The sequence below is a fragment of the Orycteropus afer genome, unplaced genomic scaffold, assembly GCF_000298275.1.
Source record: "Orycteropus afer afer isolate SDZICR_OR568_19922 unplaced genomic scaffold, OryAfe1.0 scaffold00062, whole genome shotgun sequence".
Classification (NCBI taxonomy): Eukaryota; Metazoa; Chordata; class Mammalia; order Tubulidentata; family Orycteropodidae; genus Orycteropus; species Orycteropus afer.
The window spans coordinates 12,817,636-12,840,678 of record NW_006921649.1 but is presented as its reverse complement, the minus strand read 5'-3'; the positions used below and the strand labels follow the sequence as shown (position 1 = coordinate 12,840,678).

General features: G+C 45.8%; 1 protein-coding gene across 1 annotated transcript in view; it reads left to right on the top strand.

The window, feature by feature from the left end:
* Positions 1-22,157, top strand: part of SH3PXD2B (SH3 and PX domains 2B) — a 150,747-nt gene extending 128,590 nt beyond the window's left edge. Inside the window, exons 9-13 of the mRNA XM_007939775.2 lie at positions 86-203; positions 3,422-3,648; positions 6,434-6,483; positions 7,351-7,476; positions 20,619-22,157. Coding sequence (XP_007937966.1) covers positions 86-203; positions 3,422-3,648; positions 6,434-6,483; positions 7,351-7,476; positions 20,619-22,157 — 2,060 coding nt within the window. The remainder of the gene's footprint in view (positions 1-85; positions 204-3,421; positions 3,649-6,433; positions 6,484-7,350; positions 7,477-20,618) is intronic.
* Positions 22,158-23,043: the final 886 nt, after the last annotated feature.

Below are 23,043 nucleotides of genomic sequence, written 5' to 3'. Positions count from 1 at the left end.
GTGGGAAAGGCATCTCATGGACCACTGCCTTGGCCATCAGCATCCAGTGTCCTTTTCCTAACCCGGCATTCCTTTGTCTGCACAGAGGAGAAGTACACAGTCATCTACCCATACACAGCTCGTGACCAGGATGAAATGAACCTGGAGAGAGGTGCCATGGTAGAGGTCATCCAGAAGAACTTGGAAGGCTGGTGGAAGATCAGGTACTGCCTCTGCCTCCTGCTGTCCACCGTATGGGTTTCCGGTCACAAGGCCTCTGGCTTCAGTGAGGTCTATAAGTGTTTGCAGATGGGTGAGGTTTTGACTGGAGCCGTAAAAGGACACCTCTCTATGCTCTTTGGCTTCCCTTCCTACCCATATCCTTCCCTAAAAGTCCATAATAAGCAAAAGCTTCTTTCAACACACTGAACCACAGATAACATCAGCCCCATTAAACAAGGCTGTTCTCCACCTCCTGGCGTTTCTCGTGATGGAGAGGTTGGAAGTTGGAGCTTCCCTAAGTGAGTGACTTCCCACTCCTGCCCCACTCAGAGGCAAATACGATGCTTGAAAAACCACACTGACCGTAACTCCTCCTGTTGTTGTTGTTGTTGTTATGTGCCGTCGAGTCGGCCCCGACTCATAGCGACCGCTCCTTGGGTTTCCGAGGCAGTATCACTACGGAAGTAGGATTGCCCAACCTTCCTTCTGAGGAGTGGCTGGTGGGTTTGAACCGCCAGCCGTCTGGTTAGCAGGCAAGTGTCTTAGCCACTACGCTACCAGAGCTCCCCTAGGACTGATAATTTTCCTTCATCTCTCATGGTCCAATAGTAAAAACAAGAGACCTGATTTTCAAACATTTTCACAGCTCTTTCTTTCACCTCTGTAATTAAGTCAGAACCTCATAGGCAGGTAAGGTGACCATCTTGCTCTGGTTTACCTGGAGGTTTCCTGATATAGCAGTGAAAGTTCCGGAAACCCCGTCCTTGGTCTCCCTAATAGGCAGGCTGTGATGGCAGGAAATTAGGGCAAGAGAGGAAGCTTGAGGTCCCCACAGCCTGGGACCTGCCACCATGATGTATAGCAGAGCTTTAGGGCCACTCATATGGGACTGAGCATATGATACTTCATTCATTTATTCATTCATTCTTTCAACACACATACATCAACGATTGGTTTGGGGCCAAGGCCTGTTCTGGCTTGGGCTGGAGAATCAACTGTGAGCAAGACAAAGTAGTTTACACGAAACAGCGCAGAAGATGGACCTAGAAACCATCATAGAATAGAGGGGTGAACAATGTGTCGGGATGAGCACAGAAGAGGGGCTCTTTAGCCTGGAAGTCAGGAAGGCTTTCTGAGGGGACTTCAGAACTGAGATAAGAAAGAGTAATGGTCATGATAGCTAAATATATGAAGCATATATGTTCTCTTACTAATTAACAAATTATCCCAAAACTTAGTGGCTTAAAACAACAAGCATTTATAGTCTTACAGTTTCTATGGGTTAGGAATTCAGGAGTGGCTTAATTGGGCTCCAGGTCATTCATGAGATTGCACTCAGAATATTGGCAGGGATTGCAATCATCTGAAGGCTTGACTGGGGCTGAAGGATTCTGCCCCAAGATGGCGCATTCACACAGATGTTGGCAGAAGGCCTCAGTTCCTCGCCACATGGGCCTCTCCATAGGCTACTAGAGTGTCCTCACAACATGGCAGCTGGCTTTGCCCAGAGCAAGTGATCCAAGAGAGAGTGAGTGAAGAGGCTACAAAGGCTTTAATGACCAAAATCCCCTACCATCACTTCTGCTTCATTCTGTTTGTCTAGCCTGCACTCAAGAGAAGGGGAATCAGGTTCCATCTCTTGAATGGAAGCGTATCAAAGAATCTGAAACATTTAAAAACCACTGCAAAGTATATACCTTATATTAATTTTTCATGGAAGCACAATGCTTTTTAGTCCTTAAAGTGATTTCTCAGAAAGTGAGTTGGCCCTGTTGTGTATCATCTCTGTTTGAATCTGTTCAGCTTTCCCCAAAAGTGTGGACTCCTGTATTGTGGTTCCAGACCAGTGAGGTGCCGTTAAATGTTTAACAACCACCTCTCCCGGGAAAAAAATATGCTCTGAGATGTGGCATTTGCCAATTTCCATGGTATAAATACTTCTACCACAGGCAGTTTCAAGCTATCAATGTTTTGTCACTGAATGTAGAGTTGGGAAGAGATGGACACCATTGGAGCCGGCTCCTGCACACTTCTGCCCTAGACTGACCCCCTGGTCACTGCTGTTAAACTGAGTTTTGTCATGTAGAGATTCAGTGACCATTCACTCATTGGATTCCCTTTAGGGGTGAGGGGCAGCAAAATCCTATCAGAGTCTCTGTAAACAGATTGCAGTAGTATCTACCTCACATGGTCAGATGGATTAAATACATAAATAGTTCTAAAGTGCTTAGACTAGTATTGATACAGTGTAAGTGCCCAGTATCGGTTAGGCATCCCTGGATGGTACAAACAGTTAATGCACTTGGCTGCTAATCAAAAGGTTGGTGGTTCAAGTCCACCTAGAGGTGCCTTAGAAGAAAGATCTGGCAATAAACTTCTGAAAAGTCACAGTCATTGAAAACCCATGGAGTACAGTTCTCCTTAAACATATGGGGTCACCATGAGTTGGAGTCAACTCAATGGCAGTTGGACCTGGAAGTGTCACTTAACACATTCATCATGTCATCAACAGTGGTGACTGTAAGGGAAGAGTGGCTATAGCAGAGCTTTACAGCGCTTACCCCAGACCACTGGCAGTTTGTCCACTTGTTCTTTTATTTCTTCTCACTAGCACCGAGGCCCTTGACTGACTGTGAAGAGTCCACCAAGGTCCCTGTCCCCAGGAGCTCATATTCTAACTGGGGAGGCAGAGCTGCCACACACAGCAAATGCCATTGTGTGTCAGAGGTGCTGGGATTGTGTGTGCAGGAGCCAGCAGGGGTCCTATGCAGGGAGGATAGCTGCAAGGATCAGGAAGGCTTTAGAGAGGAAATGGCATTAAGCAGAACCAGGAAAGAGGAGCAGGTGCTCTCCAGGAAGGGGTTGGAGAAGGGACTGTCCGGGCAGAGGGGTCAGCAAGAGCAGAGACATGGGAGTATGGGAGTGAGGACTATGGTGCATTCAGGAAATTATAAGTCATGTAAGTGAAATGGGACATGTGGGTGGCTGGGATAGATGAGGCTGGGACGCTCACAGAGGCCAGGTTAGAAAGGCCTCAGGTGCTAAATTGAAGGTTCAGCCTTCATCAGAAGGCAGTAAGTGGTGAGCCAACCTCTGGCCCTAGGCACTTATGACCAATCATGCCTGCCATCTGGGACCTGTAATGTCTCTTACACTAGGAGTGTGGCTTCTCCTCATGTGCCTGAGAGACCAACCTGACCAGCATCCTTCCTTCTTCCAGGTACCAGGGCAAAGAGGGCTGGGCCCCTGCCTCCTACCTAAAGAAGATCAGTGGGGAGCCCTTACCTCCAAAGCTGGGCCCGGGCTTCCCAGCCCACTCGGGTGCCCTCGACCTGGATGGCATTTCCCGGCAGCAGAATGCAGTGGGCAGGGAGAAGGAGCTGCTCAACAACCAGAGGGATGGCCGGTTCGAGGGCCGCCCAGCCCCTGATAGTGATGTGAAGCAGAGTGAGTGCTGCCCACCCCAGCTCCTGTGGCTGAGGGCCCCTCATATGCTAAGTTCTATGTTCAGAGCTTCTCACATGTTGTCCCCTCATCCTTGCAACTTCCCTGCTGCCCACCCATCCTGTAGGTAAGAAAACAGAGGCTCAGAAACCCCAGGAACTTACTCAAGATCATTTCAACCAGCATGTGACCAAATCTGAGTACAAAGGCATCACTGTCCTACCTCAGTCCTGTGTTCTTTCTACTTCCTCATGATCATCACAGTAGCTCCTGTTCCAAGCATTTAATCTGTACAGGAATCTTATATTTAGTGTCATGGATTCCTCACAACAACCTTTTGAGGGACGTAGTACCTTGGTTTTATAGATTAAGAAACAGAGACGAGATGGGATTTTTCCAAGGCCACCCAGCTAGTAAATAGGTGTTTTGGTCCTCTAGTGCTGCTCCAACAGAGAATGCCACAAGCATATAGCTTTAACAAACAGGGACTTACTCTCTTACAGTTTAGGAAGCTAGAAGTCTGAGTTCAAAGTGCCAGGCTCTAGGGGCTGGGTTAAGGCCCCTTGACCTTGGACTTCAGCTCTGCCTCTTGTTCCCTGCCCACTGGAGCTGGAGGCATCTCTTCACTCAGGCAGCTGCTGGCTGCTGAGGCTGATAAACCCAAGGTGGACAAGTAAAATGGCACAGTCCCAAGATTATTAAGCAACACAGGAGGCCTCTAGTCAAGTACAGGAACAGTCCTCATATCAGTAAGCAGTGTGGCAGGCTGCTGAATAAAGACTCAGCCATGTGCAGGATCCAAGAATGCCAAAAAGCCCAAGACCTTTCTCAATGCATTTTCTTATATACTGAAAGCATACTACATCCCTAAGGCAGCTACTCAGCTGCTCACAGTAGATTTCACCATGGAGTTGATTACCAGTCTCACCATGGGGAATAACTACGTCCAGCTGCCCAGCTACTCAAAACCAGGCCTGGCAGAGTTGACACATAACCATAACTACAACGGGGGAGCCAGGACTTGAACCCAGGTCTGTCTAACTCCAGAGCTTGTTCTCCCTCCACTCCACCACACTGCCTCATTTCCCAGCCAGAGGAAGAAAAACTTGACCTTTTGTTGAATTTTCCCTAACAATATTACTCTATCCATCTTGATTTTTAAATCATCCCCCATAGAGTAGGGTTCAATTTTGCCTGCAACATACCCAGGACTCCAGCCTCAATCCCAGTGCCTTGATCCTGTCCTGATCATGCAGGTGAGGAATTCTGTCTGTTGGGAAAAAGACTTCTAGCTTCCTGGAGGAATATCACCTATGTGCCCTTGGCTGTGGTTCTCTCAGATATTTTTGCCACTTAGCTCTTACAGTCAGTGAACTCCTTGAGTTCCAAGTCCTTGAACTCGAAGATTCCTACTCTTTGTCTAGCTACCTGGGAAAACACTAACCATGTTCTCTGATGTGCCATGGCAGGGGTTCTGGGCAGCCTTGAGTTTCTGTGATTCTAATCTGTCATGGCCAAGAGCATGGGGGGAGGAGTCTCATTAAGACTGGAGGAGCAATGAAACTCAGAATGTTAGGATATGTTTCCAATGCTATTGCAAAGACCCTGTGACACACACACACATCTCCAATACCAGTGGCTTAAATTATTTAGGTATTTATTTCTTTTTCATTAAATAGTCCAGGTATACTTCCAGGATTGATGTGGCAGCTCCATGCAGTCAAGAGTCTCATTATGCTGCATTTGTCATATTATACTGGTGTCCCCAGAATGCTCTGACCTCAGCCACCTGGTCCAAGATGACTCACCACTATTCCAGCTAATGAAGAGGGGGGCAGGAAATGTGATGGGAAGGAAAAGTGGAGTGGAAACTCCCATTGACCAGAACTTAGTCACGTGGCCACACTTAGCTGCAAGGGAGTCTGGGAAATGTCATCTTTATTAGAGCCAGTTAAATGTCTGGCTAAAACTCTCTTGCTCTTTATAATAGTAGAAACAAGGGAAATGAGCACTTGAGGGATTAGCAGTCTCTTCTACATCCCAAATCCCAGACTTTCCCTCTTGTGGATACATACACTGAATCAGCTCTGCTGATACATGGCATGACTTCAGTGTTCTGCCTTCAGCCCAGAACTTTGCTATAAAATCCTCCTCCTGACCCTAAGGCCTAGAACCACTGCGTATTCACTCTCCAGAGTCAAAACTCCTGGAGCCGTCAGCCCATGTTTGTTTAGGTCTGTTTGCTCAGGCTTTGTTTAGTTTGGATTTGCTGTAGACGTAAAACTAAGGGCAGTAACATTTGTTGTGTGCCTGCCACGTGCCAAGAGCTTCAGCTTGTTGTTTGTTTTAATCTCCACACTGCCCCTGGGAGGCATGTGCTCTCCCTGTTCTACAAGTGACAGCCTTGTAGCTCAGAAGGTCAAATAACTTGTCCAAAGCTGGAAGCCGGGCGAGCTTCAGAGCTAAGATAGGAATACTCATCTGTGTTATTCTTAAACCTGCACTTTTTGCCATTCCTGGAAAGTTTTCCGTCTCTCCAAGACTCAACACTGTCCCCTTCCTCTTCATTCCTGCATAGGAAACACCATGTTGATAGAGCATTCTGAGCCAGGCATGAGCAGCTCTTTCTGATCAGACTGTTCTAAAAAGGGCCATAGTTAGAATGTTAACCACTGTGCTTTACACTTAGTTTTCTGCAGGAGGGAATAGATCTTTCCTGGTGTCTGCCTTGGGGGTTTTATCTGTGGGGCTCTGCACGTGAGTGAAATGAGGTCTCATTTCTCCATAGGATCACCAAAGATGAGGCAGAGGCCCCCTCCTCGCCGGGACATGACCATAGTAAGTGGACCCTTGCTGCTAGGGAGCCGGCTGCTGACCTGAGGGCTGGAATGTCTCATGGCCTTTCAGCTCCCCTTGCCCTTTCTGTCCTTGTGAAGCAGGCTGCACAAGTGCTAGTCCCATTGACTGATGGAAACTCTGAGCTCCATGAAGGTTAAACCATTTGCCCATGGCTCCAGAGTGTTTTTGTGATGTCAGGACTCAGGACAAGCTCTCTACTAACTTTTCCCAATTCTGTTTGTCTTAGTCTCCTCCACTGAGGCAATTTGAGGCCCAAGCTTGGGTGATACATAAATATCATTGGTGGTGCCATTCTGTTACTCTACTTTCATACTCTTACTTTTATTTATTCTCAAGGTTCTGTTTTAATCAGTACTTTGAGAAATGGGCCTGTTTTATGTCTACCATTTACTAAGCCCCTGTTGAATGTGCTGGAGGCTATATTACATTAACTTATTTAATACATGCAGCAACCAGGTTGATACTATCATCCCCGTTCTATAGGAGGTAAAACTGAGCCTCCAGAAGGGAAGGTAATTGGCCCAGGGTTACACAGATAATCAGTATTTCCAACCCAGATAGGAGAGACATGCAAACCCGTGTTCTTTGCTCAACTCTCTTTGCCTCTTCTATTCAGAGAATATTGTCTTGCCCCAAATTTTCATGGTTGCAGCCAAATGTCCTGTTTCTTCTCATTACTTTAAAGCTTAATGGCCAGTGATTCATCAAGGAGGTGACAGTCTTGGTGGCCCTTCATTTTGTCCTTTAGAACCCAAATAGGTCCACCAGCCTCACTTTGAGGGAGTTGGGCACCCCAGCCCCCTAGTTCACCCACACAGGAGTTAGCACTGTGTTTAATGCCCCCAGCCTCGAGGTCTGAACCTACCAAAACCTCCCATCCCACCCCAAGTGGAGGAAGAATATTACACCATAGCCGAATTCCAGACAACCATCCCCGATGGCATCAGCTTCCAGGCAGGCCTCAAGGTTGAGGTGAGTGGACTTGGTGTCCTTTACTTGTGATTCTTGGGTCTAGGTATCACCTCCTACTTCTCATCTCCTACTTCCCTCCTCTTGCTTCCTACTTCTATATTCTTTTTTTTTTTTTTTTTCTGAGGGGTGGGATAGGTAATGGATTTAATGCAATATGATTCATATAGCATACAGTTCTCCCATTTAACATATACAATTCGTTGGTTTTCAGTATAAAGACACCATTGTGCAGCCATCACCACAGTGAATTTTAGGACATTATCATCACCAAAAAATAAAAATAAAAAAACCTGTACCCTTTAACTGTCACCCCCTTCCCCAAAATCCCCCATTCTCCCCAGTCCTCAAAAACACCAAACCAAACTCACTGCCATCAAGTCAGATCCGAATCATAGCGACCCCTCCTTGGGTTTCCGAGGCAGTATCACTACAAAAGCAGATTGCCCAATCTTCCTTCCAAGGAGTGGCTGGTGGGATTGAACCACCATCCTTCTGGTTAGCAGTCAGATGCCTCAGTTACTATGCTACCAGAGCTCCAGTCCCTGCTCCTAGGCAACCACTAATCTATTTTCTGTCTCTATAGATTTACCTGTTTAGGGTATTTTGTACCAGTGGACTCATATAATATGTGGCCTTTTGTGACTGACTTGTATTCTTTCTTTAAATCACCTTCCCTTCTTGCTTGTCCTCTCTCCTTTTCTTCCTACTCTTTCTTCTTATCTGCTCACTGACTAAAGGCCAACTTCAATCCTTTCTCTCTTTCCCTTTTTTCTCTTCATGGGGTTAGAGCTTTAAGGTGTTTCCTGTGAGTTGGAATCAGCTCAATGGCAGTGAGTTTGGTTTTGGTTTTGGTGCCTTGAGGAAATGGGATAACAGCAAGGGTCAGGGGTTATAAACTTTTGCAAAGATGCCAAAGATGGTTCTTGAGACAGTCTTCAAAAACAGATGAGCTCTAAAAGATACTATAATATCGGACACATGACATTATGCATTTGTCAAAACCCATAAGACTGTACAACACAAAGAGTGAACTCTAATATAAATGTAAATGATGGACTTTAGTTAGTAGTAATGTATTGATATTGGTTCATCAGTTATAACAAATGTACCACACGAATACAAGATGTTAATAATATGAGGAACTGTGTGCTGGGGTGAGGGGGAGTAAATAAGAACTTTGTACTTGCTGGGAAATTTTTCTGTAAACATAAAATGTCTCTAAAAAAATTTTTATCATAAATTTATATATAATTATAAATAAATAAATAGATGAGTCGGGGATGGTATCATCACCTCCACCCTCATGATTAAGAGTTAGCCAGACCTTCCCTACCCTATCTTGAGAGTTTAATGTATTCATCCCTCCAACAAATACAATCCTCATATACCACCTACTATGGATATTTGTACCAGGCCCTTTTCTAAACCCTACTAGTCTTCACCCTGCTGTTAACTCTAAAGAACATAGCTCTAATGCCTAGCACAGAGAACTACATGGCAGCCCAGGACTACAGACCCCGTTAACCTTAAAGTCCACTCCAGCATACAGTGCTCTTCCTCTGGCTGGACAGTGGCTCCATCAGGCACTGTGCCTGGCCCACCCTTTCTGCAGATGCAGCTAAGAGGTGAGTTCTAAATCCTGTGGCCACTGGGTCCTCAGGGTATCTCTGGCTTGCATGAGCATTGGAACATTTTGATGTTTCAATAGAAGGAAATCCATTTGTGATTATGCTTTTGCTATTATTTGAGTCATGAGCTAAAGGAATGAGATATGGGGAGATTCTGAATCTTTTAACTTGTTATAGAAAAATTTGCCCCTTCATGGTCACTCACGATACATGCATTTTATGGTTCCTTACCATCGAATTGACTCTGACTCATAGTGACCCCATGTGTGTCAGAATAGAATTGTGTCATAGTGTTTTCAATGCCTGAGTTTTTGGAAGTGGATTGTCAGACCTTTCTTTGGAGATGGCTCTGGGTGGGCTTGAACCACCAACCTCTCAGTTAGTAGCCAAGCACATTAACTGTACCACTCAGGGTCTCCTGTTGGTGCTCAGCATATATGAATTTAAGGACTATTTCAGACATCATCTCAACAGCACTGGTTTTGGGGGAGATCGTGAGTTTGGTTTTAGGCTTGATGAAACAAATTTAACTGCAGAACACACAGGTAGAGCTATTGGTAGGCATGGGGGTTTACGTGTTTGAAATTCAAAGGCTATTTTGGAGTCAGTACCATGATGATGGTAATAGGAGTCATCTGTATGAATTGGCCAGGAAGCGCTGAGTAGAGAGCTAAGGAGGAAGCCCTGGGATCACTGGCATTTGAAGGATGGTCTGGGAAGGAGGGGAAGAAATAGAGGATGAACCAGGAGCCCTGGGAGACTTGAAGAAAGCAGGAGAAATCAACAGTATAAAAGGCTGTATCGCTTACTACCATCAAGTTGAATCTGACTCATAGCGACCCCTCCTTGGGTTTCTGAGGTAAATTGCCCTGTCTTCCTTCTGAGGAGTAGCTGAGCTGTTTGAACCGCCATCCTTCTGATAACTAGTCAGATGCCTTAGGCACTATGCCACCAGAGCTCCCAAAAGGCTGTATAGGGGTGTTCAGTAAACACTGGTGACTTCTTAAGAGAATTTCAGTGGAGAGGTGGGGCCATCAAACAGGACCCTCAGCCTGGTCATGGAGTGAAAGAGGGAATGGGAGGTGAAGAAGCGTGACACGGTCTGTAGAAAAGGAGCTTGGCTATGAAAGAAGATGAAAAGGAGTTTGTAGCTGGAGGGAGACTTGGAGGTGAAGGCAAAACTTGAACAAGTTAACACTTGTTAACTTCTCAGAGGATGTTATTAAATGTGTTTATCTGCTCTTAAATGTATTGAATGTATTTATGTACTCTTCTGCTTTTAAGTGACAGTGTGCACAGACTGCCTAAGGAAAAACCATTATCGTCATAATCCTAGTGTAGATCTGCCTTCAAGCATGGCTGGTTATGGTTACAGAAGTCCACACGGCACCAACAGCGCTTGGTCTTTCATTGTCTCTCATCTCCATTCTCCTCTGAGTTGGCCTCTGTCTTAGTTGTCCAGTGCTGCTGTAACAGAAATACCACAGGTAGATGGCCTAGAAGTCTGAATTCAGGGTGCTGGCTCTGGGGAAGGCTTCTGTCTCTGCCAGCTGTGGGGGAAGTCCTTGTCTTCAATCTTCCCCTGAATCTAGGAATTTCCCAGCACCAGGACATGCCATGCTCCCAGCTCTTCTTTCTTAGTAGGGCCCTCGTTCTCTCTGCTCATTTCTCTCACCTTTTATTTCTTGTAAGATAGAAGGTGATTCAGGCCACACAGGGAGACTGCCCTTACTGCCCTTACTTCAGATCAGGGCTGTAACCTGATTAAGGGTGTTGCATCCCTCTCTAATCCCCACAGATCACATCATAGAGGATGATTACATCTTTACATAAGTGCCAAACCACTGAGAATCATGGCCCAGCCAAGTTCACATATCTTGGGGAGGACACAGTGCAGTCCATTATAGCTTCATTCACACTTTTTCCAGGAGGGAGGAAGATAGTCCAGCAACACTGGGCTTGTGGCCTGTTTTCTCAACAATCTCAGTAGTTTTAGTGTAGGTCTCAGGATTTAGTCTCATGGACTCTGGCCACCCTGCCTCACATGCCCGCTCCTAGATGGCAGATGGGACAAGGGGAGCTCTAAGGAAGACTAGGCTGCTATTACCAGAAGGAGGATTTGCTACCTGTCAGGCAAAAACAACATAGAAGTCCCTAGATTTCTCCTTTGGTCCTCACTTCAGTGTTGTTCTGAGGTTTAAGTGTATTGCCCCATTTTCTGGATGAGCAAAGTGAGACAAATTGAGGCCAAAATGACTACTCATCGTTTGTAAAACTGATGATAGAACCCTGGTCTCCAGGTTCAAGTTCCTGTTCACTCTCTCAAATGCACTGTAAGGGCAGGTTTCTGTCAAGGCAAAGGAGCTGTTCTCTAGACCACTGCCTCAACAGCAGGAGACCACCAACTAGCTCTTCAGAATGCCTTTCCTGGTCACCTTAGCAAGAAGTACTTTCTTCCTCTTAATTTCCCAGAACCCTACAATTCTGCCTCTTATTAAGGGTCTTTATTGGTTAGTTAGAAGCTCTGGTAGCATAGTGGCTAAGGCACTTGACTGCTAACCAGAAGGCTGGTGGTTCAAACCCACCAGCCACTCCTCAGAAGACAGATTGGGCAATCTACCTCTGCAGTGATACCACTGCCTCAGAAACCCAAGGAGGGGTCACTATGAGTCGGGCCTGACTCGGCGGCATATAACAACAACAGCGTTGGTTAGTTAGTGGTTGATTACTTGGTTGGTTGGCAGGCTGGCTGACTGGTTGGTTGGGTGATTATTTGGTTGGTTGGATGGATGGTTTATTCTGTCCTCCCCAATTACAGGATAAACTTTTTGAGATAGGAACCTTCTCTGTGTTTTTCAGAGTGATAGCCCAGTACAGGACCTGGCTTCTAACAAAATTTTAATACATATTTGTTGAATAAATATATTCACCCTGTTGAGTTGTAAGAACCTTGAGGACAGAGCTGTGTGAGTAGAGCCTAGCATGTACAACTCCCTGGTTGCCAACCTTCTAATTGCCACTCATCCTTCAAGTCTCAGTCTCTGCCTTCTTTGTATAGCCTTCCTTGGTTTAGGGGATTCTTCTGTGGTTTTTTGCATGTGGTATCTCATTTAACCATTTCGTAGTTTACCTTTGTGAAGTCAGACTATTATACCCATTTCTCAGATGAGTAAGCTGTAACTCAGAAAAGTTTAGATGTTGTCTAGAGTCACAGCTAAAGAAGAACAGAACCAAAGAGTTTGACAGCTGTCATTACTTACCTGTCTGACATTTGGAAACTAGGGAGGTGGGAACCATGTCTATTTTGCACTAGTGTGTCCCCAGCAGCTAACACAGTACCTGGCACATAATAGGTTTGCAATAAATGTAGTTGAATGGGAAAAAAAAATTTTTTCATTTCCCCACTAACATCCTGCCTAACACCCAGGAGGCAGGGTTGTTCTTATCTTTCTTGCCTATAGGCCTAGCATAAGGGGCAGTCTGTAGTAGGTGCTCAATAAACAGTTCCTTTGTGAACAGATACTTGGGTGGACAGAGGAAGTACTGAATGAACAAATGACTGAGTCAGTGCATGAGTTTAGCACATTTCCTGAGAATCTTTAGTCTTTATCTTTATTCACTCTCCAGGCCTCCAAAGCAGCCCCCTGTTTTCCCTCAGAGCCTGTTTTCCCTGTGGCTCTAAATGCTAAAGGACAGGAAGTGTCACTCAATGCCTCTCTGCCTTTTCCCTCCAGTCCCAGGGCAGCTGCCCAGTGAGCTCAGGAGAAGGTGGCTTCCCAGAGGTGCATCCTGGGCCTCAGTACTACTGGTTCTGCCCAAACTTTTCCAGAAACTTCTCTTTAAGCCAAGTGTCCTCAGCTACCCATTGAAGGAGGACTGTTTGCAGGAGTATTTAAAGAAACTGAGCTCTCTTTCAAACTAATTTTTATAAAATGTAAATCCTAATCCACACATAGTAGAAATACCTCCAAGACTCTAAGAGGCTCTTTATTTGCCGCTTTTCTGTCTTTTCTGTGCCATTCTGATCTTTCCAACTTCAGATCCACAGAAAGAACTTAGAAAGCATCTTGCTGTGCTACAAGATAATTCTGTACTCAGTTCCCCATTTTACTCTTGTAAAACATATGTTATGGCATGCCTGCCTGCTTCCTGACATCACTCCATGATCAAGGCTTGTTCCTCAGCCTTGTTACCCATGGCTTGCCTCTGAACTTCTCCAGCCAAGCTGGCCTATCCCCCTTCTCTTGCTCTCTCTTGCCAGGAATGACCTTCTACCTGCTTCTCCTAGAAGGCACTCGAGATCTTTTTTTTTTTTACCTGAACTTGTTATATCAAAATCCAACTCACTCTTCAAAACCCTGTCCTCCCCCAGGAAGCCTCCCCTGATTCACCCAACTTTCATTGGTTGCCCTTCCCTCCACACTGCATCAGCTTCTATGGGGCCACATATCTCAATTCTTAACTAAAGGACAGTCTCCATTTCTGTACATAATGCTTTCTTGAAAATATTGAGAATTGAATTTTTTTTCCTCATTCTTCAGTGATTGTTTTAAATATTGAATTCCAGGTCCAATGTAATTTTCCCTTAGCAGTTGAAATATATAGTTCTATTCTCTTATATCTAGTGTTGCTAGTAAGAAATTGCTGTCAGCATGATTTTTGTTCTACTATTCATCTGTCATTTCTCTGATTCTCTACTAAGTTCCTCATTATCTTTAAAACACTGAAATTTCACTTAAGTATGTCTAGGCATGTGTTTGTTTATTTTTATCTTTTTCAGCATGGGATGAGCCTTTTTAGTCTGTGTTAGACTGGGTTCTCCAGAGAAACAAAACAAGTAAAGCTTATAGAGAGAGAGAAAGAAAAATTTATCCTAGGAAAATGGCTCACATACTTATAGAAGCTGGCAAGTCCAAAGTTCTTAGATCAAACATCAAGCTGGAGGCTTTTCCCAACTCTCATAGCTGCAGGGGCTGAGGAGCTTAAGGTTGGCAGGCAGTTGACTCCAATGAATGACGAATCTAAGATCTCCCTGAATGGTGGATTGTTCACTCACGGACAGTTGTAGGCAGCACAACAGAATCCTGATCCACAGAAGAATGTCTCTTTTCCCAGGATGTCCATAAATATACTGGAAGCAGGCCACACCCCTAGGGAAACTTCCTTTCAACGGATTGGCTGCTCAAAACATATTCATCTGATCCCATCATGGGAATAACCACATCACAACTGCTTAAACCACACAGAATTGTGATCCAGCCAAGTTGACACTCAGCTCCAACTATCACACAGTCTAAAGTTTCAGATCTTCCTAGACAATTCTTTACATCTTAATATTGACTCCGTTCACTCTTTTTTATTCTTTCCTTCTGGAACTTTTATTAAACAGATAATGGAAACTTTTGGCTCTTTTCTCCCTGTCTTTCAAATTTTCTACCTCTATACTTTGTGTTGCATTCTTGGAGCATTCTGCTTAATCTTCTAGCTCATTAATTTGCTCTTTAGCAATTTAGCCTTTTGGTTATTTTATTTCAAAAATGGTCATTTTTTTTTCCAAGGGCTTGTATTGATTCTCTTTTTGTAGCTACCTGTTCTTTTTTCATAATTGTCTGTTCTTTCATGAATTTGATGCCCTTCTTTGTCACACACACACACACACATATATATATATATATATGTTTAATTTAAAGACTTGTTATTGTTTATTATTTCTTTTCTCAGTTGTATATTATTTTCAGTGGTGTTGATATTTATTTCAGTTTTTTTACTAGTGTTAGTACTTGGGAGCTCTGGTAGCTTAGTACCTAAGGCACTTGACTGCTAACCAGAAGGCTGGAGTTTCAAACCCACCAGCCACTCCTCAGAAGGAAGATGGGGCAATCTACTTCCGTAGTGATACTGCCTTGGAAACCCAAGGAGTGGTCGCCATGAGTCAGGTCCTACTCGATGGCACATAACAACAACAACAGTGTTAGTACTTATTTTGGGTTGTTGAAACAGAAGCAGTAGTCAGTCAGCCCTGTTGGAGGGTGTACATAAGGAGCTGAGCTGGTCAGCTTCCACTGCTTTCAGTACCAGATTGGGGACTTCTGAGCCACTGAGGAGTATCATTCTCTCCAACCCAAGCTCCAACATTCACAATTCCCCATCTGTAAGCAGTTACTTTCTTTATTCCCGCATGCCCTGCAAGAATGGAATGAAGGGCATAGAGAGTCATCAACCAGCTAGCTGCTTCTGCCATAGCATTCCAGTTAATCCTTTGTCAGTTGCTCCTGGCCTCCCCAGTTCCCAGGTTCTGCCACATTGAACTCTGGCAGGGCTCATACTGGGCTCTTTACAGCAGAAGCCACCAGTAGCAGTGCAGGGTAACAACCTCCCTCTGGAGCTTCTATCCATCAGTGATTCCTCACAATTTCTGGTCCACTGACTTCCCTTTTTCCTTCTGAGCATGGCTTTGTATTCACTTCTTTCCCTGGGTTTGTTGAATAAAAGGGAAATGTCTGTTTGCTCCATCTCTTGTCTTGCTACCAGAAGTCCAGTTTGCATATGTTAAGGTGTTTCTTTCCTGGAGAGCTAAGGAACATTATAACCTTCTCCTTAAGCTACAGCCTTTGAAGGTGAGTTTCCAGTATTTTGCACAAAGATTCCCCATTGTTTGAACATGCTGACAAAACTGAACATTTGCCAATAAGCACCCCCACTCTCTGGCTCAGAATGTTCAGAAATCTGCCAAGAGCAAAGCCACGGAGAGTGCACTGACATGAGGGCTGATGGCAGTGAGGATTCCATGGATCCCCAGGTTTCCTGGAGGTGCTGAGGAGTCCACCTCAGATCGTACCCCAACTACAGCCATTTCCTTTTTTTGTTCCCAGCCTTTATCCTGTATATTTTTGCTAACGCTGATCCAATAAAAAACTCACATACCCAATATTCTTTTCCAGGAAGTGCAGGTAAGACCCATCCCTGTAACTTCTCTGCTTTATTGCCCCATGATGTCACCATAGGTTCTACTGTTTTTGTTTCCTCTCAGTGGTCAATTGAGGGACTTAGAGGAAAGTAGTTGCTGCTAAATTTTGTCATACTCTGGTGGCTTGTGTGTTGCTATGATGCTAGAAGCTGTGCCACTAGTTATGTCTTATACCAGTAGGGTCACCCATGATGAATAGGTTTCAGTGGATTTTCCAGACTAAGACAGATTAGGAAGAACGATCTGGCAATCTACTTCTGAAAATTAGTCAATAAAAACTTTATGAATCACAACAGAATATTGCTCAGAACATTAGTGGAAGATGAGCCCCCTTGTTTGAATGATACCCAAAATACACACTGGCCACAGCAAATGGACTTGAGTATATCCACTGTCATCGGGATGGCACAGAACAGGGCAGTGTTTCATTCTGTTGTATATGGGATCACATGAGTTGGAGCTTGATACAACAGCAACCAAAAATAACAACAACTAGATTTTCAGCTTCAACAGGTGTTCTTAAGATAACTACTATTTCTGTTCTCCTCTTCTCCAGTTTTGCTTTCTGGTTCATTTTAACATCATCTTAGCCTATTGCAAAAGGGACAAGGAGCCAGCATCTTCTGACCTCTAACTCCACAAGAGGAAGACAGAATCACCATCAGCAGCCTAAGGCCTGCTTCTATGAGGCCAGACATGCCACCCCCCTCCATCCCTCTCACCAACCTCGATACCAACCGTTCCTCCCACAGAACCCACCACCTCTCTGCTGGGTTCAGTAATTTCTGCAGTGGCCACACAGAACTCACAGATTATGGGGTTTATTCGGGAAGCAGCATGCTACAATTCAAGCTCAGGAACCCACTCAGTCCCTCTCAGCTCTGGCAGCTCACTCAGCAGCTGGCTATCTCTCTCAGTCCCTCAGTAGCACTTCTCTCTCAGCAGCCGGCCGTCTCTCTCAGTAGCCAGTCTCTCTCTCTCTCAGCAGCAGGTCTCTCAGCAAGTGTGTCTCTGTCAGCAGCATGTCTCTCAGCTGGCAGTCAGCGAGAGACTCTCTCCTCCTCCTTCTAGGAGGACTTCTTTTTGAGACTGGCCAAAACCAACCAATCCCAACATCAGAATTCTATACATATGAGAGAGAGCAAACTTCCCAGAAGATTGCTTGTGCTGCAACAACAAAAATACACCAGGTGGATAACTTTAACAATCAGGTACTCATAGCAGAGGGGGAGTTACCAAGACTATGGCTACAAAAGTCATACCATGTAATTTGCTACACTGCATCTATAGAATTTATTAATGGAGCCACAACATTCTAGCACTGGAGCTACCAAGAGCACCTTAGTTCCTTGCCTGGTTTCTGTATTTCCAACACATAGTTTATTGATGATGATGATGCTAATGATGATATAGGCATCTCCAAGGTGCCTTTCATACATGATAGCTAATCTCCACAGAAATCTCAAGAGATCAATACTATCAGCCCATTTTACAGATGAGACACCTGAGACTGAGAAAAGTAAATTGCCTAGAGTTACATAGCTAGTAAGTGATAGAGCTAAGATTTGACCCTGTGTTTCTCTGTTTTTAAAGGCCAAGGCTCTTTCCTTTCTCCCTTCATTCTTGCGTTTGCTTTTTTTTTCAAGTGAAAATGTATACAAGAGATACACCCACTCAACAATTTCTGCACATATACTTTAGTGACAGTGGTTACATACTTCACATTATCTCACCGTTCTCATTATCTCTGCCCATCTTGTTTTACCACTGTTAACTTAGACTGTCTCTGCCTTTGCTTTTATTCATAGTAGCTCTCGACTTCTCTGTGGTAAACAAAAACTGCCATAATTCTTGATTAAGCACACAAATTTTTGGAGCTTCTACCATAGTGCTTTGCCTATAGTGAGAGCTTAGTGAGTACTCATTGATAACATTTTATCTTGTCCTGTTTTCATTTCCTCACATACGTACTGGTACTCCTTATTAAATCTTGATTCATGGGTTACACTGCATATGCCTTATAAGCTCAGAGTCACCTTTGATTGTTACCAGAGCTACCGCATGTTAAGCTGCTGGGCACCTCACGTAAAGTACTTAGTTTATTAGTATCCTTCCCTGGAAAGAGTCCAGGGAGACTCATTAAATGCATGCCTCTAAAGTGCAGCCTGCCTCCTCCATAATCTCCACCGTGACTTAATAATAGGTAATATTTACCTTTCAGAATTTACCAAGTCCTGTTGCATACATTAGCTTAAAAATACTATAAGTATTTTTGGACATCTTAAAAATACTATAAGTGGATGTTACCATTCTTAGCATCATCCATGTTTTGTAATGTGGGCCTTGAAGCATGGTGGCTTAAGTGATTTGCCCAAGACCCTGGAGGCAGTAAGTGGCAGAGCCAGAATTAGAACCCAGGACTTTAGGCCCCAGAGCCCAGCCTCTTTATCCTGCTGCTATACCTGTGGCCACCATCTCCCTCCATGGTGGGCTTCAGAGTGCACTAGCAGAACCATGCCAGCAGCCCTCGTTGCCTCGTCTACTCTTTTTCACCCCAGGAACAACCCCTTCCAAAGCAGGATCCCCTTTCAAAGAGGCAAGGTGGGCTAGTAGCAAAAGCTGAGGGTGTGGCCACCAGCCTGCATTTGAGTCCCTGGATGATACAAACAATTAAGCATTCAGCTGCTAACTGAAAAGTTCATAGTTCAAGTCTATCCTGAGGCACCTTGGAAGAAAGGCCTGATGATCTACTTCTGAAAAATCAACCATTGAAAACCCCATGGAGCACAGTTCTACTCTGTCACACATGGGGTTGCCTTGAGTTGGGGTCATCTTGATGACAGCTGGTTTTTTTGCACCACTTACTTTCAGCATGACTTTGAGATCCTCAGCTCTCCTGAGGGCTGATTTCTGCATTTATAAAATGGGATAATAATTTTAATTGTGAGCACTAATCAGATCTCATATAGACAGAGCTTTCTCCAATATATGCATGTTTAGCCCACATGAATTCAACTTTACAATTAAAAAAAAAAAACCCAAACTCATTGCCATTGAGTTGGTTCCAACTCATAGTGATCCCCTTTGGGTTTCCAAGGCTTTATGGAAGTAGATTGTCCCATCTTCCTTCCGCGGAGCAGCTGGTGGGTTTGAACGGCTGACCTGGTTAGTAGCCAAAATGCCTTATCCACTACACCACCAGAGCTCCATACAGTACTGGATTAAAAAAAAGAAGAAATGTAAAATCTTAAATAATATGGGGGATGCCACCTACCATTCCATCCAGTGATTGTGTATCCCAGGGGGAAATGGAGATGAGAAATGAAAATCTGCTTTTACCTCCATCAGCCTCGGTTCCCTGTGTCTAAACATGAATACCGCATGCAGCTGACTCTGAGTCCATTTAAAGATCTGTGTTTTTGTACCACATGGTCTCTTACCACAGCCAACTGCTTCCTCTGGTGCTAAACCAAAGCAGCAAGGATCGAAGGTATTTTGATCATGGGCTTTGTCTTATACTTCTTCAGGGTTGTAGCAGTGCTGGTGCCCTGGCCCATGTCCCACCGCACCTGAGTTGACCTGTAGCTGCGTCAGGTCCTCACAAGCTGACAGCTTCCCACTGCTCTCCTCTCTGCCTGAGGGTGTAGTCCAAAGGGGAAGGGAGTATTCACTGGGGGAGTAGGGGTGACCACCAACCTCTAGACATTGGGAATCAATATTGCCCTGCCTCCTGTGGGGTGATTCTAAGGTATGATTTGCATGTTCTCTCAGTGGCTCCCTGGATGTCCAGCCTCAGTGGTCCAGAGCAGTGACCTGCTCATTGATACACACTTTATTGCCTTCTCCCCTTACCTTCTCATTTTCCCCCCTTCCTCACTTGTACTTTCTGAATTCAGGGTTTGCTTTGAGGAGTTTTCTTACTCGGAGTTCTCTAGAAGAACAAAACCCATGAGATATATACAGAGAGAGAGAGAGATTTACTTTAAGGAACTGGCTCATGCACTTGCAGGGGGCTGACAATTCCAAAATCTGTAGGTCAGGCAACACAAAGAAGAAAGTTAAGAGTTCTGCCAAACTAAGTATTTATAGTCTGGAGGCAGCACATACCCTAGAGAAACTCCCCTTTTGCTCTTAAGCGTTTGCTCTCACGGCTTTCAACTGTTTATTAAAGTTCACCCACATTATGGAGGGTAATCTGCTTTACTTAAGACCAGCCATTAAGTCTAATGATTTAGTCGTATGATTAAATAGTAACAGCATCAGGCTAACATAATTTAATCATAACAGCAACTAGACTAGTGTTTGGCTAAATAGCTGGGCACCATAGCTTAGCTAAGTTGACACATAAAATTAACCTATCACAAGGGAAATCAACATAAGACAAGAAACTACCCCTGTGCAAGATGCTCCTGATACAGAATAAAGTCTCCATAGATGGTCCCTCATGAATATTGAACTCTAGCCCTACCTGGGTCACCCCAAACCCTCTTGGCTTATGGGCCCTGTCACTACACCTACTAAATTCTTCCCTATCTCATCCCTTGCAGGTGATAGAGAAGAACTTGAGTGGCTGGTGGTACATTCAGATTGAAGATAAGGAAGGATGGGCCCCAGCCACCTTCATTGACAAGTACAAGAAAACCAGCAATGCCTCGAGACCCAACTTTCTGGCTCCCCTCCCCAATGAGGTGACCCAGCTCCGGCTTGGGGACGCAGCAGCAGTGGAGAACAGCACAGGCAGTGAAGCCATAGGCCCCTCCCGGCCCCTGCCTGATGCACCACATGGTAGTGTAGACTCTGGGATACCGTGGTCCAAGGACTGGAGGGGCGGCAAGGAGGTCCTGAGGAAGGCATCTGCAGACATGTCTGCATCCACAGGCTATGAGGAGATCTCAGACCCCGACCTTGAGGAGAAGCCCAGTCTCCCTCCCCGGAAGGAGTCCATCATCAAGTCCGAAGGTGAGCTGCAGGAAAGGGAGCGGCAGAGGCTAGAGCAGCTCCGGGGCTCTTCACCCAAGCCCCCTGGCATGATCTTGCCAATGATCCCAGCCAAGCACACACCACCAGCCCGGGACAGCAGGAGACCAGAGCCCAAACCTGACAAAAGCAAATTGTTCCAGCTGAAAAATGAGATGGGACTAGAGTGTGGCCACAAGGTATTGGCCAAGGAAGTCAAGAAGCCCAACCTCCGGCCCATCTCCAAGGCCAAAACCGACCAACCAGAGGAGAAGCCAGAAGCCGTTCCCCAGAACCCCTTCTTGAAGTCCAAACCTCAGGTTAGGCCAAAACCATCTCCTTCTCCCAGGACAGAACCACCTCAGGGTGAAGACCAAGTGGACATATGTAACCTCAGGAGTAAACTCAGGCCTGCCAAGTCCCAAGAGAGAGCTTTGTTGGATGGGGAGAGCCACCAGGCTGTGGGGGGCCCAGACCTGGCACTCAGCCGCAGCTTCCTCCCAGGGGAGGGGCCTGGCCGCACCCAGGAGAGGACGGGCAAACAGGATGGGCTCAGCCCGAAGGAGATGGCCTCTAGAGCCCCTCCTCGGCCAACCAAGACAACAGAGCCTGTGGCTAAGAGTGTCCCAGTCCCTCTCCAGGAGACCCCCCAGCAAAGGCCTGTGGTCCCACCCCGGAGACCACCACCTCCCAAGAAAGCCTCGTCATCCAGACCCCTCCCAGAGGTCAGAGTACCACAGCGTGAGGCCAACGAAGGCAAGGCAGCACCTGCTCCTGGTCGGGCCCTGCTTGTCCCTCCAAAAGCCAGGCCTTTTCTCTCTAATTCTTCTGGAGGCCAAGAAGACATGAAAGGCAAAGGCTTGCCGGGGCTGCGGATGCCAGGCAGGATCGGAGAAAGCAGGGAGAAAGTGGCTGCGGCCCCCTTGCCCAGCACTGATGGCCCGAAGGACTCTTTATATGTGGCCGTGGCCAACTTTGATGGTGATGAAGATACCAGCAGCTTCCAGGAAGGGACCGTGTTCGAAGTCCGAGAAAAGAACAGCAGCGGCTGGTGGTTCTGCCAGGTCCTGAGTGGGGCCCCTTCCTGGGAAGGGTGGATCCCTTCCAACTATCTGAGAAAGAAGCCATAGCGCCACCTCCCTGCCTGGAGGTCCTCTTGGCCCCTGCTGGCTTTACCCACGTATTTAAGATGCCTCTTAATTTATCACCCTCCACACAGCTTCAAAGGAAGGTAGACTGTGGAGTTTCTTCCCTTCTTCCCATGGGGATGAAGGGTGTTCTTCGTGGAGAGTATGTCCCTGAGACCTTGGAACATGGGGTCAAGTCCCTCCCATCACAGCATCCCCTAGAGGCTCTGAGGCTGCCCCTCGCTTTCTATCCACATCAGCATCACAGCCTAAGAGAATTCCTGCTCCCAGCCCATGGCCTTGCCACTCAGCTTCCCTGCCCTGTCAGTGGTGGGACCATAACTCTCCAAGACCCCACCACTACCCAGGACCAGAGCCCACCATCAGGAGAAACTCCTAAGCAGGTCTCTCATGGCTTGGACAAGGCGTAATGAGGGCCAGCCCTCCCTGGCACTCCACCCAGTCCATGACAACTTGGTCTAACTTCTCCAAGTCTCTGAATACCCAGTGGCTTTTTTCACTCCATTTCCAAAAGGCCTGGTACCACAAAAGCACTTCGTCCTGTAGAAGTAGGCACCATTGCCAGTCCCAGGGAAAGTGCCCTCTTCTCCAAAGCTTCTGAGGTTCAGTCGGAGGCAGCCACCCCAGGAGTGACCACTGGCTCTTCCTGCCTCTCATCTTGTCTTGGGACTGTTTTGAGTCTTAGAGGGGGTTCTGCCCCTAAGCAAACCTCATGCCTGCTGCAAGTTCAGGCCCATCCCAGGACTTTTCAATAAGAATCTCCCCGTGTGGGGCATTTCATTTTTGTCTACCTAGAGCAAGATATTTGTTTGAATAAGGAGGCCATTCACAAGCCATGCCCTGGGAGCATCCCTTTCTAGAGTAGCTA